Consider the following 18,440-nt stretch of genomic DNA (forward strand, 5'->3'; position numbering starts at 1 on the left):
ATCCCTGCCTCAAATATTGTCAATTTTGCTTCCCCACCCTGTAGATTAGAATAAATTGGATTAAATTGGGTTAGATTACATTAAATTAAATTAGATAAAGTTAGATTAGATTAGGATGAATTAGATTAAATTACATTTAATTAGATTACATGAAATTACATTAAATTAGATCACGTCAAACTTTATTTTCATTACACAAATACAAGGAAAAGGTAACGAAATGCCATTTAATATCTAACCAGCAGTGTAATCAGTAGACAGTGTATACATAAATATAGGATAGATTTTTGGAGTGCTATAAATACACTATATGAATTATTACAAATTAATAAACATTACAATACACAGTATTAATTATACGAGTGGATAGTGATACAGATTAGGGTGATATTAACATACTATACAATTTTTTCTCTACTAAAACTCAAAAATCTACTTCCGTTTTTGTGTTTTTCTTCATTTTAATCTTTATTACAGTATTACAACATGCAGTAAATTGTAAATTACTGCTAGATAATTGATAGATCTAAGTGTTCTGAAAAAATAGGCAAAAGGACTTACTGCATATTTTCTGACCTTTTTATGGTCAAAATAACAAAAAAGTAAACAGTAAAAACTAATTTTCTAACTAAGTAAAAACTAATTTTCTTTGCTTGTATCAAGCATAACAAGCTAAATGTTGCCATGTTTCTTTAATCTTCCAGTGGTTTGTCTTTGATTCTAGTTTTGCCTTGACCCTGCTGGCAGATTTTCACATTTAATACAAGACAATTTGGTTATATTTAAAATATTTAGGATCTATTTTTGCAATGCACACTCAGATTAACTAGTGGTAAAACGCCCTGGTTGATGGTCCAATGTGCCAGTTCTAATAGCAGTGGATGAGATGATGACTACCACACACACAGCCAGTAGGTGGCAGGCACAATACCACAAGATTTTGATTAAAAAAATAACAATTTCCGTAGAAGAAAGAAACGGATGTGACAACTACAGCTGAAGAGGCAAAATGACACCACCAACATGAATTCAGCATGCAAACTGTTGTGTCGTTTCTACTTCCAAGTATTTTAAGTCCATGATTGGTTTTATATTCTATGTCATAATAACAGGAAGTGAGGGATGCAATGCTGTAGTTTTAGATGCTGCAGTGACTATAACTTTTGCAAATACATGAGATAATTCTACATCATGCACCATATTAGACCAGGAGGGGATATGTTAATTGCATATTTATTAGTTTTAACCCATGAAGACCCAAACCATCCAAAGCCGACCAAAAGCATCAACTGATCTGAATTGTTAAATAGCTGTTGATCCACTAATCCTATCAACACATGTCATTAATTGGTGTAAAATACAGTTTGTCGTCTTTTCATGGTCATCAGATATGACCCATTTGGACGTTCAGAGGCTTCGTAGTTACTGTAGAAACACTGTCATCTTCTACAACATTGATGCGCCAGTAAAACCCATGGAGTTTGACAAATGACAGTGGTTGCAGGTGCTTGATTTTAGGTTTAGTTAATGATATAGTTTGTTTTAAAAGACTTTTTTGTCTTTTTTTTTCTGGTTTGGTATAATAACCTTTGAGCTCTTATGAACATTACATGATCAGTAAATTAAATACAGGAAAAATACCTGATTTATACTGAAAAATGCTAAATACAGAAGGTAATATTATAATAAATGGTGATAAAAAGCTGAAAAAAGGTTTAATAGAGAGGAAAATTTATTTGGAAACTGCCACAAAAGTAGCTCTAGGTTTATATGGGTTAAAAATAGAAAATAATTGTGAAAAAATATCACTGTCAACAACACAGTTTCTACAGAAGAGGTCTGCGGTGGAAGGCTGTACCTGTGTGTGGATCTCCTCATTAATCGAGCGTTTGGCCTCCTGTTTCTTTTTCACTGCCAACACTCCACCAGGGGTTGATGGTCATGCCCTGCAAAAGACCAATGAAAAAGGAGCAAAACATTATCCACGGGAAAACCATTTTTACTTTGACAAGACCATGGTATCACGGAGACTATACAGTTCCAAAAAAAAATGATTAGACCACCCCTTGTTTTCTTCAATTTCTGGTTCATTTAAAGCCTGGTACAACTAAAGGTACATTTGTTGGACAAATATAATGATAACAACAAAAATAGCTCATAAGAATTTAATGTCAGAGCTGATATCTATCCATTTTCCATGGTTTTCTTGATAATAACCAAATCACTTCAGTTCTTATATCAATATCTATGGCATTGTACTGACAAAAACAGTGCTTTTAGGGATTCCATGTTTTCTTTTCTGTCTGTTTTAGTCACATGATACACACAGGAGTTAGTACTTGATTACATAACCGTTGTTTTTGTTGACTTTTGATGACCTTATAATTTTTTTCCGTGACTGTATGAGCAATACACATACAAGAAACACAACAGATCTGGAGTTAAGTGGAAACAAATGTCGGCTATAAAGCTATTTCTGTCAACAAAGTGAAAGCAGTTACATAAAACTAGAAATATTTAGTCTGCTACTGCCAGAATTACACACATGGACAAAAATGTTCCCTTCAGTTAAAGAAAGAAAAACCCACAATGGCCACTTGAATAACTTGAAACTAACACCAGTAATAATAACAGAAATTGACTGAAAGTTGCTTGCGTTGTTTTTGAATTATGGTTCAGGAAAAAAAAAACAAAAAAAAACGAATGAAACTGGCCTGGATTACAATGATGGTGCACTTAACTTCATATTTTGTTGCACAACCTTTTGAGGCAATCAAGCAATTTCTGGAACTCTCAGTGAGACATCTGCACCTATCAACAGGTACTTAAACCCAAACTGCTCCAGGTCTGTCAGGTTTGAAGGGTGTCTTCTCCAGACTACATGTTTCAGCTCCTCCCACAGATTCAGATCAGGGCTCATAAAGGCCACTTCAGAATAGTCTAATGTTTTGCTGTGTGTTTTGGGTTATTATCCTGTCAGAGGACCCATGACCTGCGACTGAGACCAAGCTTTCTGACACTAGGAAGAACATTGGCTCCAGAACGCCTTGATAGTCTTGAGACTTCATTGTGCCCCACATAGACTGAAGACACCCTGTGCCAGATGCAGCAAAGCAGCCCCAGAACAGAACCGGTTAAGGTTACAGCTAGGGTTAGGCAAATATTTCAATCTTTTCTAGGGGTACCATCATTTTGTCCAGGCCACCTTTAATATTTTTTTTTTTATTTGAAATCCTTAGCCTCATACGCATAACTAATACAAATGGACAAAAGGTATTGGCACATGTTTTTAATTACCACCTCCGCCAAGGAGGTTATGTTTTTGCAGGGTGGGTTTTGTGGTTGTCTGTTTGTCTGTCCGTTAGTGTGCAACCAATAACTCAAAAAGTTATGGACAGATTTGATGAAATTTTCAGGGTTTGTTGGAAATAGGATAAGGAAGAAATGATTACTTTTGGGGGTGATCCGGAAAAATCCTGGATTCTGGATCACTTTGAATTTCGTTAACATGTGGTAATGGGGCCAAAATTTTCTTTTCCCATATCTCGCTTAATATTGACCAAAACTCATGAATTTAAACTCAGGAATTGACAATGGGGTCCTCTAGCACATTTCAAAGGCTGATCCGGATCTGATCCAGAAGGCGTATTTTATCTCAATTTATATAAAAAATGGGGGTGCCCTTACTTTTGGCCTACTGTGCCTTTAATATTAAAGGTAGAAAGTTCTGAAAAGCGCCATCGTGTAGCTCAGTCAGTTCCGCATCGGGAGTATGCCACCGGATTTCATGTAGCTTTAATACTTAAGGAGCTAGATCCAGAAGAAAACCGCCCATTACGAAAATTGATTTTCGTGACATACTACTGAACTAAGAGATATACTTAGAATACAGTTGCTAATGGTATGTTTTCATGGTCAAGGAATCTTAAATATAGGTTAAAATAAATATGGACTAATATTTTATGGTGGAAATCACAATATGGGGGAATTGTGCAAATCTCATGCAATTTGACTCAGGGATTTACAACCGGGGTGTTCTATCAAATGGCAAAGACCTGATCCGGATCTGATCCAGATTGCGGATTTGATCACAATTTATAATAAGGGTTCTATCAAATCGCAAACACTGATGGCGGATCTTTTTAAAAAATAAATTAGGATTTGTATCACCGATTATGTGGGGAATTTTTGCGCTTGGCGGAGGCTGCGCTCCCTCCGAGTGCTTTTCTAGTTACGTGTTTCTTTCCTCAGCAGCACAATTGGTAGAAGCGCTGTTGCTTTTGTGTTGAACAAGTGTTAGTTCCCACTGCGGGTCATCATTTTCACATGTCACATGTTAAATGGACGTCATCACAACCGCTTAGAAATGAAGCTACAACCACAGGAGCTGCCACATCACTGGTATGTAATTGGTTTCTGGCTGAGCATTTGATGGATTCCTGCAGTGCCATCAGTCATTACAGCTGTCAATCACCTGTTTCCATAGCATCAAATCACTCAGTTCAACACAATATAATAAAGAACTGGCATAGGAAATGGAAATAAAGTACTGATATTAAAACACACTTGACTTGGATTTATTACAGGCTGTATGAAGATATGTCAAGTTCTGTCTGGTAAATTCAAGAAAAAGGTGGAAGAGGAGGAATTTAAGGCTAATAATGAGCTAAAATAATGAAGTCAGTCAAAACAAGCGATGTGAACATGTGTAATGATATCAAGATTGGCCAAAAAAACAGTATCCGATAAATGTTGAATCCTTTGGGAGCAAAGATGGGCCAATGATCAACAAATACATGAGAAACAAGAAAGCACTCGGAGAGCGCAGACCTCCGCCAAGATAGATCTGCCCCCCACCCCGATCACCACCAAAATTTTACTATTTCTTCCTTGGTGCCAGTATCAATATTTCCTGAAAATTCATGAAAATCCGTCCATAATTTTTTTGAGTTATCTTGCCTAACAAACACACATGCACACAAAGCAAAGTGATCACAATACCTTCTGGCGAGGTAATGATTGAATCTCTAAAATAAATGCTCCTCAAAGACAGATAGGAAAGGATTTGGATATTCCGCCTCTACGCTGTGGAGAGAATTTAAAAGATTCAAGGACGCTAGACGTATTAGCTCATCGGGAATTGATGTATCTAGAACTCAGGGTTATTACACTAGTCACACAATGATAAAATAACAATGTGCACTTCTAATCCCCCTCGGCCAAATATAGTGTAAGATTCTGTTGAAAGTTACTGCTCTATAATTTAGATTAGATTGTCTTTGTGTAAAAGTTATTACATACATATTTAGATTTGAAAGTACTTGGATTGTTAATTGCCTGTCTTTTGTTGATAATAGAAATAAAGTAAAAAGAAAAAAAAATTACTCAGATATTATAACTGCACAAGGCCATTTGACCTTGAACAAATATGTCAAAGTCACCTATTTTTTATATTCTTCTGCTCCATGCCATGATGCATCCACAGTATAAATTGGATGCAGATATCTCAATGCATTCTTCAGATAATGCAATTATGTCGTTGAATAGACGAATGGACGATTACAATACCCCTGGGCCGTGGGGTGAAAATCAAATATCATCTGCTAATAGGTTAAAAAATGTAGACATGGTTATAAAGTGATCGATGCATATGCACTATTTCACCATATTATGGGCTGTATATGACAAAATCTGACTCTGCTACACATATGAAACAATGACTCCAACAAACAAACTGAGCATTTTAAGTGAAAAGGATCTGGCACATTCTAGTTTTAAAGTCTCAGCATTAGAAGGTCTGTACAGACTCCAACAGCATGAATTAAACATGATTCTAATCTAGACTCAAAGTACAGACTTCAAGGTTTTTATTTTAGCTGCTGTCATCCTAGGACTCATTCAAGTCCCACTCTCGCCCTAAAGGCTTCACCTGGTACTGCACTTGAACTGAACGACTATGAAATACAGGTATCAAAAATGGACAGCACATGGACTGTATTTTCTATTTTTTCTTTTGTTTTTTCACACTGTGAATGTTGTGCTTGTTTGTCGCCTTCATAACTGCAGTGTTGCTTGCTTTTACTGATGATGATGAGTCAAATCTCTGTTTATGGAATAAGTATTGTAAGGACAATTAATTGTTGATAACACTCATTTCATTGTGTGAGTTTGGGTTTTCTGGGTAAATGTAACAGTGACGTGAACCAGCTGAGCTTGTTTTAGACTCCAAACTGACAAACTGATATGGTATGAAATAGGACTATCGCTGTAAGCAGTGAAGCAACCTGCCTCTATAAGTGCATAAACATGTCTTTAAAGTAGAATACCTAGTACAACCAGGGATCACATGATTTATACACATTAAAGGTGTAACGTGATACAATGGGCATCATCACACAACTCTGTTAAGGCTGCAGGAGCTGAAAACAGGAAAAAAACTGCAATAATCTGACAATACAGAGCTTCATTGAGCAGCTCTCTCCCCTCAGTCCAAAGCAAAAGACTAAAATATGAATACACATGAGCTGTTACTGAAACGTGAAGGTACTTTCCATCAATCACATCTGACACAATCTGATCAGTGATTGGTCCTTACAGCTGTCAATCAAATTCACTATATGGACAAAAATATTAGGATGTCTAACAGCGGTCTGGGATACAAAACAATAGTGATAAATGTCATAATATAGTTTTATATTGTGGTAATTATCATTGCATTGGTTAGTCTGGTTTAAATTATTATCTTTGCTTCCTCCAAACTGTTTTGTTTTTTTATCCATGACTGTTATCTTAAATGTTCTAACTCTAAATTTCTAAAATATTTTTCATGCTCTGTCTGTAAATTATAATTTTCTACCCACAACTAAGCCATCTCACTTAGGAATAAAAATCTCCATTAAACTTTAAGGAATATTGATGTTTATATCTTAAATCAGAATGAACAGGAAATTTTACAGTTGTAGACATGATGTGTCCCAATATTTTGTCCATCTAGTTTATAATATCAATATTTCCTTCAAGTTTAATGCCCGAAAACACCTGTGATTAGACAAAATCAGTCATCATAGGGTTCTACAGTCTGAAAACAGTCATGGTGTATTTGCAGAAGAGTTATGTCCATGAATTACAATATTAAGGATTTTTAATTATGGAATTTTAGCCCTTTGACTAAAGCCCTGCAGTATTGAAGTGTGCACCCATGTGTTTTATGGACAAATCTAAGAATCAGAATGTATTTGTGCTATACAAAAACAAAACAAACAAACAAAAAAAAAAAAACAGGGAAGTGCCTCAGACCACTTATACTCACAAATAAAGGATGCTTATCTCTGAAAACGTGAGCACTCATCACTTCCTTATTTCCTGCTGACAGGACGGTACAGCAGCTTGAATACTGGACTTCCAGATTTTTAAAAAGTATTCTTCACCATTTTCCGCCCTGTTGGATAGATATGTGCAGGCCTGAGCTTATGCCAATAAATATGTTATCTTGTGCTGACACAATCAGGAAGCTTTCATCCTCCACCTGTTTCCTTATTTTTTATCAGTTTCAGGTATCATTAGATTTACTGTCAAAGAATGTTCTTTTTTAATCAGAGTTATAGAGCATCACAGTGGAAACACATGTAAACACTGACTTGATTTTTTTTTTTTTTTTTTTTTTTTAGTTTGTTTGACATTTGACCATTGTCTAGGGCTGGACAATATAGGAAAAAATCATATCACAGTATTTTTTTTCATATCAGATGATATTGATATGTATCACAATATAAATAAATTCATTATTTTTGTCCATCTTAAATTTTCCATTACTGATAAGTTAGTTGTGAAGACATCAGAGGGTTATTTCTGATTTAAATCTGATTTATTTTCTGTCAGAGGTTGAACATGACAGACGTGCTGAAGAACATGATACAACTGTTTCAGATAAATAAAACAGGTACAATATATTTAAAATGTGATACGGATCGTATTAAATGGTAGTTGAATGTGACTTTAAATTTTGCTCTACAATGTCAGGTGCAATATCATACATCATACATCGTGAACCAAAATGGAGAAGTCAAAAAAGTAATGTTGCAGTTGTTTGCTTGAAGAATCTTTTATTTTGCAGATGTGTCCTCCTTTGTTCTGAACAGTCAGTGTCAGGTCAGGTTCGTGTGTGCTGAACTCAGAGAAAGGTCAGAAAAAGATCTTATCTTGCAGCTTTGGGTAAAAATGAGCTGAGTTCATCTTGATTATGAACTTAGGGACTTCTGTGGTCAAGAATTGCTCAAGTGTTAGAACTAGACGTACTTACGGAACTCTTTGTGGTTAACTATACAGTGTAAGCTAAATGTTGGTGCAAATGTCCAACCGAGGTATGATTAACTCAGGGGAACTTTCTAATGTGGTTTTGTTAGAATTAGCTGACGTGGAGTTATTGATGTAAGCTGTGACATGTTTTACCCAGCAACAAGTGTTCAACCAGTCATTGAGATTAGGTACCAAATATGGAAGTCTTCCAAGTGACTGAAGACTATAAAATGTGATGATGGATGAGACAAAGGGGAGACGAATAGTGTTTTTGATGCTAGACTAATTGATAACTGACTTCTTCCTTTTTGTAACCTTTTCCTATTTTTGCCTGAAGCAATAAACCAAACTATTGCTTTAACTTTTTAAAACCTCAGTCTTCTTTTTGGTGAGTTCTTCCATTTCTCCTGGGTTTGGTCCTTCCATCCGAAATATAACTGGTGAGTTAATTACCTCCGCCAAGGAGGTTATGTTTTTGCCAGGGTTTGTTTGTTTGTCTGTTGTTTGTTTGTTTGTCTGTCCGTTAGTGTGCAACATAACTCAAAAAGTTATGGACAGATTTGGATGAAATTTCAGAGTTTGTTGGAAATGGGATAAGGAAGAAATGATTAAATTTGTGGTGGTGATCGGGGGTGGGGGGGCCCACGGGGGGGGCCACATTTGTCTGTCTGTTAGTGTGCAACATAACTCAAAAAGTTATGGACAGATTGGATGAAATTTTCAGGGTTTGTTGGAAATGGGATAAGGAAGAAATGATTAAATTTTGGTGGTGATCGGGGGTGGGGGGGCTCACGGGGGGGGCCACGTTTGTCTGTCCGTTAGTGTGCAACATAACTCAACAAGTTACAGACAGATTTGGATGAAATTTTCAGGGTTTGTTGGAAATGGGATAAGGAAGAAATGATTAAATTTTGGTGGTGATTGGGGGTGGGGGGGCCCACTGTTGGGGGTGGGGGGGGGGGGGGGGGGGGGGGGCACTGATCAGCCTTGGTGGAGGTCTGCGCTCTCCGAGTGCTTCTAGTTTAAATTATGCGACCCCCGTCCGGGGCAGCCTGGATTTAACTGGACAGCCATTTTTACGGAAGTATTGGAGTAAGGTGATGAAACACCGGCGGTCATGTGTTCCGCATGGGCACGCAGTTTAAGTAAGAGCAAAGCGGAAAAAAGTACCCAGTGTATAAATATAAAGATGTCTGACGCGGTAAATTCATTAACTGAAATTTAATTGTAGTGTTTGAGATTTACTGTTACGGCGTGTTCAAGAAAACTAAACTAACAGTCTGACCAGCAGGTAAAAGCTTTCAAGTTTTAAAAGAACACAAACAAAACCGACCATCTTCACAAACAATACTGGGGGTATATATGTGGGGGTGTGTTCCTTAACAGCGGTAACTGCCGTAAAACCGAAAGTCAAACTTAAGGAAAGGTGAGTGTTTGCGTTCTTCACATAGGATGCATGCATTTGTTCGGTTGTCCTGAACTGAAATGGTTGACACCCCTACTTTTCAGTAACCTGGTCGCACAAGTTCTTGGTCACATTTTCTCCTGAGGGAACGCTCATTATCTCCCGCTGTAGCCCAAACATTAGTGTGTGTGCTGCAGCTGCTCTTACACCTGTGCTGTGTGTGTCAACCAAACTTGATGTGGCTCTAGTGTGACTGGTTCGGTGCGGCGCCACTTAATTATGATTGGCTGTTCTTATGTCTGTAAAAACATGGACAAATGAATTCTATTGGAATTGTATTGCACACGCCTCATATTTCTGTCGAGGAGAAGTTTTTTTGCGATATATATCATTATCATTTTATTGTCCAGCCCTACCATCGTGACTCCTGAGGAAACGCTTTGGAATAGTGTGCCATTTTTGGCTTCCAGCCTCAGTTACTATTGTTTCATTTTTCATGAATTTCTTGTTCTGTTTTGCTTTAGGTGCTGCTCCTTTCTCTCTCTCACCTTCTCAGCTTCCTCTGATATAGAGAATTTGGGGCTTGACTATATGCAGATTAGACATAGGGGTTAAGTTTAACCCATAAAGACCCAAACATCAACTGGCGACAAAAAGCATCTACTGATCTAAAATGTTTAATATCTGTCGATCCACTAATCCTATCAATACATGTAAATAATTGGTGTAAAATGCAGTTTGTCATCTTTTTGTGGTCATTAGATATGACCCATATGGACATTTAGAGGCTTCATAGTTACCGTGGAAACACTGTCATCTTCTGTCATTGAGTTCACCAGTAAAACCCATGGAGTTTGATCAATGACAGCAGATGGAGATGATGGGTTTCTGTTCAGTTAATTATAGATGTGCTGAAAAAAGTGGCTTTTTCTTCAGTTTTCTCCATTTCTGATCTAATAACCTTTGAATTTACTCTGACCTTTTATGAACATTTACATGATTTTTACTGAAAAATGCCAAATACAGAGGATAATATTATAATAAATGGTGGCAAAATCACTTAAAGGTAAATACAGGGAAAAATTAATTTGGGAACTGCCATTAAAGTAGTGCAGGGTCTTTACGGGTTAAATAATTCTGATTCTTAAGTGCTATGTTCATGCTGCAGTAGCTCAAATCTGATCTTTCAGAATAAGTCATATCCTATCTGATATCTTCGGTTCTGATCTAAGCCACTTCCATATGTAGTCCTAAACCACCTACAGATATGAGCTCTTGCAGTGATGTCCGGATTTATGCATCAGTCTAAATTGAGACTGATCACAACGTTGCACTGGAAATGAGTCATAACAACACTAGAAAGTACTTCAAATGAATTCAACCTCAAACATGTGCTGAAGCAAAATACAAAATACAGGCAAATGCAGCATTAAAAGGAATCCAGAAACACCATTAAGAACAAAACACTGGCAGGGACCATTTAACTGCATGATGACTACTTGATGATACTTTAACATATCTTACTGAACCGCCTAAGACCCAGCTATGTTTGTTTTTTTTTGTCCATGTTTGAGGACAAAAGTTCCACAGCTTTATCTTAAAAAAATAAGAGCAATGGCCCTGTAGCTTACCGGCCAAATTAAAGCTTTGGGAAATGTATCCAGATGCCATTTATTATCACCCAGTTATGTGTATTTATTACATTACAGAAATACCCCATATTTTGGTCATATTCCAATCAGATCTGTAAAAAAATTCAAATTCCAACTTGATATCATTGATATTTACTGATTTATTGGATCAAGCAACTTCCTATTTCTTATAACGGGAAAATTTTCAAAGTGGCACCAAATCCAGAATCAGATCCGAATCCAAATGTTTTCACTAACTTTTGTTGACATCATCATACAGAAGCTGTATACCAAGTTTGAAGTCAATCAGAACTGTAGTTTCGGAGAAGAAGACAATTGAAATGTTTTCCCCGTAAGAGCCCATGTTAAATTTTCCATAAGTTCCCGGATCCAGAAGAAGAGCCTGATCAGCATGTGGACATTATGTTTTGGTCATCTCCCCATCAGGGCTGGACTGTAGAAATTTACACTGGATATCATTATATTTACTGAGTTATTGCATCCATCCACTTCCTATCTCTTATAATGGGAAAATTTTTAAAAGTGGCACCAAATCCAGAATCAGATCCGGATCCAAATAATTTCGCTAACTTTTGTTTACATCATCATAAAGAAGCAGTATACCAAGTTTGAAGTCAATCGGAATTGTAGTTTCGGAGAAGAAGATGATGGAAATTTCTGTAATGGACAACAGACAACAGACGACGACGATGGACGCCGCATGACAACAATAGCTTACAGCCTGTCGGCCGGTAAGCTAAAAAAACAAAACAAAAATTGAATGAAAAATTCAATGAAAAAAAAAAATCTGAAATTTGCCTTCTCCTGGGTCTCAGAAGGTTAAACCTAGGCGCTGGTAACTGAGTTTAGAAGTAGAGTCTGTTGGAGTGATCTGATGCCACATGACTGATAATGCCATGAGCAATGAATCCCTTGTTCGACATGTTTGGACCATTTGTCACATGTTATTACATCACTGCATCTTTCAAACACACAAGCATAGAAATGCTGAAAGAACAATATTTAAAATAGGACCAATGGCCCTGTATCTCACCGGCATATTCTATCAACAATCAATAACAAGTTGAATGTGTTAAGTTGTCAGGTTCTGGTGCTATGTTACAGTCCTGTGGTCTGGATGCAGGAGATCAATCTCCCAATAGAAGTGGGTGGTGTTTTCACTGGAGGAGAACTCCACTAATGAAATGAAAGTCCATATATGACTTCTGTCAGTATCAATAGTAACTATATTGATATCTGTAACCACTTACATGTTATAAACCATCAAAATATGGACCATTATAAGTAAAGGTAAATTTGTAATATTAAAAAAAAATATAACAAATGCAAAAACATCAAAATTTCTAAAAACTGTGAACAAAGTTTGTAGACATTGTCCCAAGAAAGGTACTTATAAAATTTGAAATTAATTTGACCAGTAGTTTCAGAAAAGATTGTTGAAATGTAGACGTTGCCGACCTTGAGTTTGACCCTTCAAGGTCACTCAAGGTCAAAGGTCATGGAACCAAATGAAAGTCCATATATGACTTCCTATCAGTGCTCAATAGTAACTATATTGATATCTACAACCATTTCCATTTTTATAAGCCATCAAAAATATGGTCCATTATAAGTAAAGGCACATTTTTAATACTTCAAAAATTCCAAATAAGTAATTTCATAAAACGGTGAATAGAATTTGTAGACATTGTCCCAAGGAAACTACATATAAAATTTGAAATGAAGCTGACCAGTTGTTTCAGAGAACATGTTTTAAGTAACTGATAACGAAGACGACAACGACAGAGACGACAACAAAGATGACGACAACACTGATGACCTTGAGTTTGACCATTGAAAGTTACTCAAGGTCAGAGGTCATGGACCCAAATGAAAGTCCATTTTTGACTTCCTATCAGTGCTCAATACTCACTATATTGATATCTCTAACCACTTCTATTTTTTTTATAACCCATCAAATATGGTCCATAAATAAAGGCAAGTTTTTAATATTTCAAAAATTCGGCAAAATCAACATTTCTCAAAAGTGTGGACAAACTTTGTCGACATTCTCCAAAGGAAGCTACATAAAAACTCCAAATGAATCTGATCAGAGAAGATGTTTGTAGAAATTGCTAACCATGTAGACAACGACGACAAAGGCGATGGGCATGGTCTATCGGCCGGTGAGATAAAAAATGAAAGACCTTCTAATCCCGGCATAACATGGACTCTAACCGAAAACCCTCACCCATGCACTTAAGCACACAAGTACAAGCAACAACACATTAAATCAGGTTTCACAATCACACCAAAAATGGCCTCTCCTCTACAGTCTATGTGAGCTAACATATGGAGCATTACCTGAACGAAGACGGTGAAGAAGATAACAGTGATGATGGCAGTAAGAAACAGGTCTCTCTTTGGGAAAACATCCCTGTCCAGCAGGAAGCCCAGGGAGAAGGCGATGGCCCCTCGCAAACCACCGTAGGCTATGATGAACTGGTCCTTGGTGGTGAGTTTGACAATCCGGAATTTGTTGATCACATAGGTCAGACCGACCACGCCTGGAAAAGACAACGCAATGAGAAACTGAGGTTCAGTTGGACGGTGGAAATAATTACAAAATGAAAGGTAGATATTGAAGGTTTTTTTTTTTTTTGCCTCATTTGCCCTATTAGTTAAATGAACCACATCCAAACGGTACTGGATTTGTTTCCATGTTGGCTGTATTGTAGACTCATCAATGGTGTCAATAGTCGCTTTTCCATTGGACATCTGCACAAAACTTTACCGATATTTATTAAATGTCAAAAAAACAGAAGTGCATAATGTCACTTTTTCCATTAAACCACAAATGCGATGATTTGTTTCATTATCGCAAGATGACACCAAGTCATTCCATAAACATGGCGATGAACGTAAATATGGTGTTGATTTACAGATATATTTATTATTATTATAAATTACCCCTCTATCTCGCACTAAATTAAAAAATGATCGGGTTTCCTGGTGTGTCCACACATACCGCGACATGTTTCTTCTTCTTCTTCGCTTGTTGTAACGTCCGTCAACATCCATTTTTTTCAATTCACGTGACTCTAGTTGCAAAAAAAAGGTCTTTCCATTGCAGTTTTGCATGATATATCATTTGCGCTATGCCTGAAAAACCACTTCTTGCCAGTGCAAAAACTTTTAATTGAAAAATGAGACTTGGCAAAATTGCCAGTTTTCCATTAGGTAAATTTTTATGCGCAAGTTATATTTGCGCAATTTGAGGGTCAATGGAAAAGTGACTAATGACATCAGTGATCTTTTACTTCAGGTCACTGATGTCCCGTATCTTTGTTCTAAACACGATATCTTTAACATAACCCCACAGAAAGAAATCCAGGGTAGTGATATCTGGTGGAGGAGGTGTCCAGGAAATTGGACCATCCCTTCCAATCCACCGGTGTTCCCAAAGAGTTCCCAAAGTTAGCTTTATTGGGCGACTAACGGCTGCACGTATGTTGGGCTGAATGTTTTGTGATCATTTCTCACCACAAGCTGCAGAGTTAGCAATAATTGGTTCCGAATTTCAATATAAATTGTCGGGTTGGAACAGGTGGAAATGAGTCGACTAATGTTACTTCTTTGTAGCTTCGACATTTAACAGACACATTTAAACACAATACAGCCAACAAGTTTATGGAAATATAACTTAAGACCTACCATATCAAATGTAATACCTTTTAAAGACTTCTTTAAGGAATTTAAATGCAGACTTGTAAATTCAAGACTTTTAGGACCTTTAAGACCCCGCGGGAACCCTGTATTCAGTTAAACAATTAAAAGCGTATGTAGTCGCTTTTCCATTGACCCTCAAATTGCGCAAATATAACTTGCGCATGAAAATTTACCTAATGGAAAAACGACAATTTCGCCTAAAGTCTCATTTTTCGATTAAAAGTTTTTGCGCTGGCAAGAGGTTGTTTTTCGGGCGTAGCGCAAATGGTATATCATGCAAAACTGCAATGGAAAGACCTTTTTTCCCCAACTAGAGTCAGGTGAATTAAAAAAACAGATGTTGACGGATGTTACAACAAGCGAAGGAGGAGAAGAAGCATGTCGCGGTATGTGTGGACACACCAGGAAACCCAATCATTTTTAAATTCAGTACGAGATAGAGGGGTAATATATAATAATAATGAATATATCTGTAAATCGACACCATATTTACGTTCGTCGCCATGTTTTTGGAATGATTTCTCGTGTCATCTCGCGATAATAAATAAACAAATCATCGTATTTGTGATTTAATGGAAAAACCGACATTACGCACTTCTGTTTTTTCGACACTGAGTAAATATTGGTAAAATTTTGCAGAGATATCCAATGGAAAAGCGACTTATGATTTGAACAACCAAAACACATGCTCACTACACCACGTGATCTTGTATTATATGATACTATGAAGATGTGCTGGTTTACCGATCGCAGCAAGTCAGAAAACACGCTTGTGTAATTTGTTGACAACTCCTGATCCTGACAATAGGAAACGAAGCTGAGAATGTAGAACTGCATGACTCGACACACCTCATCATTCTTTCACTTCTCTCTCTAACAACACTAATAAATTTGGTGTGACAAATCATCAGCATAAGGACGTGTGACAGCCTCAGTCAAGATGGAAATCTCAGTGGCGTTTGATGACACATGACAGCAAAATTCACTCCTGTCATTCATTCCAGTTTTCACATTTAGATCTTCCACATACACATATATATTCGCTTTAAAAGGTACAATAACATATTCATCTCCTTGGAAAGTTAATACACACAAGTAACTTTAGTTTACTCCTTTTGGTTCACATCCAAACCCAGTGACTTTGCCTGCGTCAGTACCACAGATAACCTCAAAAAACAGAACTAATGCAGTGATCTTCCTCTGTTATTGAAAATGACGGCATAGATGAACATTATTAACAATTATTACATCCCCTGCAAAATTGCACTAATTAGTTGCACATCATCAGTAAGAGCATTACAACACAGAGCTGTGAAAACAACACAGCTAAAATAAAAATAACATATCGCTGTCGGGCAGAAACCTCCTATGTCTAAAACGGCTATTTTTCAGGAAACTGGAAAACCAATGTATAATCAACATATATGAATGGAATTAAGAGATGTAGTCACAAGCTGTTTTCAATACTTTGTTTTGGTTAAATATTTCTAAAACCCTCAGGCCAATGTGAAGACTGACTAATAGAATCGTTTTATGCCAAAAAAGAAAAAAGCCCGACAGCGATGATGTTTAATAGCGCAGTAGTTATAATTTATGACCCTTGTAGTTCAGTGAGAAAATTGATCAAATAACAACAGTTGAAATATTACCGAGTTGTACATGAAATTGGAACGCCAGCTATAAATAATCAGTTCAAACTAAAGGTACTGGCCCTGACAAATGTAATGGATTAGTGGATTTAGCTGAGGTATGTGTTTTTGCCTGTCTGCATGTTGTTGTTGTTGTTGTATAAATTATTTGGCAGTAGATGTGCCATTTGTCATGGACTAAGCAGCTTGGCACCACGACTGCAGAGATGTGTCATGTTCATTTCACTTTCACATGATGGCATCTCAGAATGAGAGGGACTGCGATCTTACTCTGTGTTAATGTGTACATGACGTGAACCAATGCAGAGCTTAGTAGGCAATGTAAAAATAGCCATAAAATATGAATTATATATATGTACGTATATATTTTTTTCTCATATTTTATGTCCATTTTTATTTTACTCTACTTTGGTTCTAGTCTTATTCTACTTTTGTTAAATTTTAGATTCTATTTTCTCATTTTACCTCTAAGTTTTCTTGTAAAATCTTGTAATTTTATTTTCTGACATATTGGCTTTTTGTTCATATTGCTGCACTGACTGGAGTAGCGCTCCTAATTTCATTGAACACACAATGACAATAAAGGCTATTGTATCCTATCCTATCCTATTCTACTCTATCCTATTTACATGTAAATCTGACCAGTGCAGAATTAGCCTGAGGACCAGTCAGTCATCCTGGTGCATCTCTACCCAGTACTAGGCCTGTAACGGTACACGTACTGAACCGAACCGTTTTGGTACACAGCTGTACTGAAACGGCACAGTATGATGAGAAAAAGAAAAAGAAATGAAAGACGTCGTTCAATGCGGAACTTTAAATCCGCGCAAGTTTCACACAGACATATGGAAGGACGCACACATTGACCCGAAATATGAAATAGCAGTTGATATAAGGTTAAAAAAAACAAGAAATATGATGTGAACCTGGAAGGAAGAGACTGAAGACCCTCCACCATCAGTACAGTCCAGTTCGGATCAGTTCAGGTTCAGGTGAAAGACAACAACGAGGAAAGAGACGTTAATAAGACGGACGTTGTTTGGCCCCTAGGAACTACGGTAGTTCTAAAACACTTACACTAGCTCCGTCTGTCTGTCTGTCTGTCTGTCTGTCTATCACGCACACTGTATAACAGAGGAATAAATAGAACATTGAAAGTATGTAAAGTTTCACTTTCGTTTCATGACAGCGTTCGTTACGTTAGTTATGGACCGCACCCCAGGTATATAACTGCGCACCCCCCCTACCCCCCCGGCTCCGACAAAAAAAAAAAAAAAAATCCCCCGTGCACACAGGCACACACAAATACACACAGTGTCCTAAACAGTTTGCTCTCTGTCCTAAAATAAATAATTTGGTTCATTGTGTTGTCAAAGTTCCTCTTCAGTTTGTTTCAACAGAATACCAGTTTACCCTCTTGTTAATGTTGCACTTCATGTGGATTTTTTTTGGTATTTTTATGCAGAATGTGAACTGACAGAACTGTGATTAGATTTTTCTTGTTTGTTCAAAACTACCTTTCAAGGAAAAGTGCAATACTAATGTTTAAAATACATTTAGTAATATTAATAATTTATTTTATTTTCTATTTGATTTGTAGCAGCAGAATTATATTATTCCTGTTTTTCTATATTCTATTGTCTCCAAAAATTGGGGGAAAAATGTTAAAAAATTCATAAATGGATTAATAGACATTTGAGGGGTTTTCTTTCTTCCCGTACCGAACTGAAA

At 36.8% G+C, this 18,440-nt stretch overlaps 1 protein-coding gene across 1 annotated transcript in view; it reads right to left on the minus strand.

Moving 5' to 3' along the window:
* Positions 1-1,848: 1,848 nt before the first annotated feature.
* LOC115436410 (Na(+)/H(+) exchanger beta-like) overlaps positions 1,849-18,440 on the minus strand; it is a 74,213-nt gene continuing 57,621 nt past the window's right edge. Inside the window, 2 exon segments of the mRNA XM_030159277.1 lie at positions 1,849-1,946; positions 13,696-13,898. Coding sequence (XP_030015137.1) covers positions 1,878-1,946; positions 13,696-13,898 — 272 coding nt within the window. The 3' untranslated portion in view covers positions 1,849-1,877.

This window comes from Sphaeramia orbicularis, chromosome 16 (genome assembly GCF_902148855.1).
Source record: "Sphaeramia orbicularis chromosome 16, fSphaOr1.1, whole genome shotgun sequence".
Taxonomy (NCBI): Eukaryota; Metazoa; Chordata; class Actinopteri; order Kurtiformes; family Apogonidae; genus Sphaeramia; species Sphaeramia orbicularis.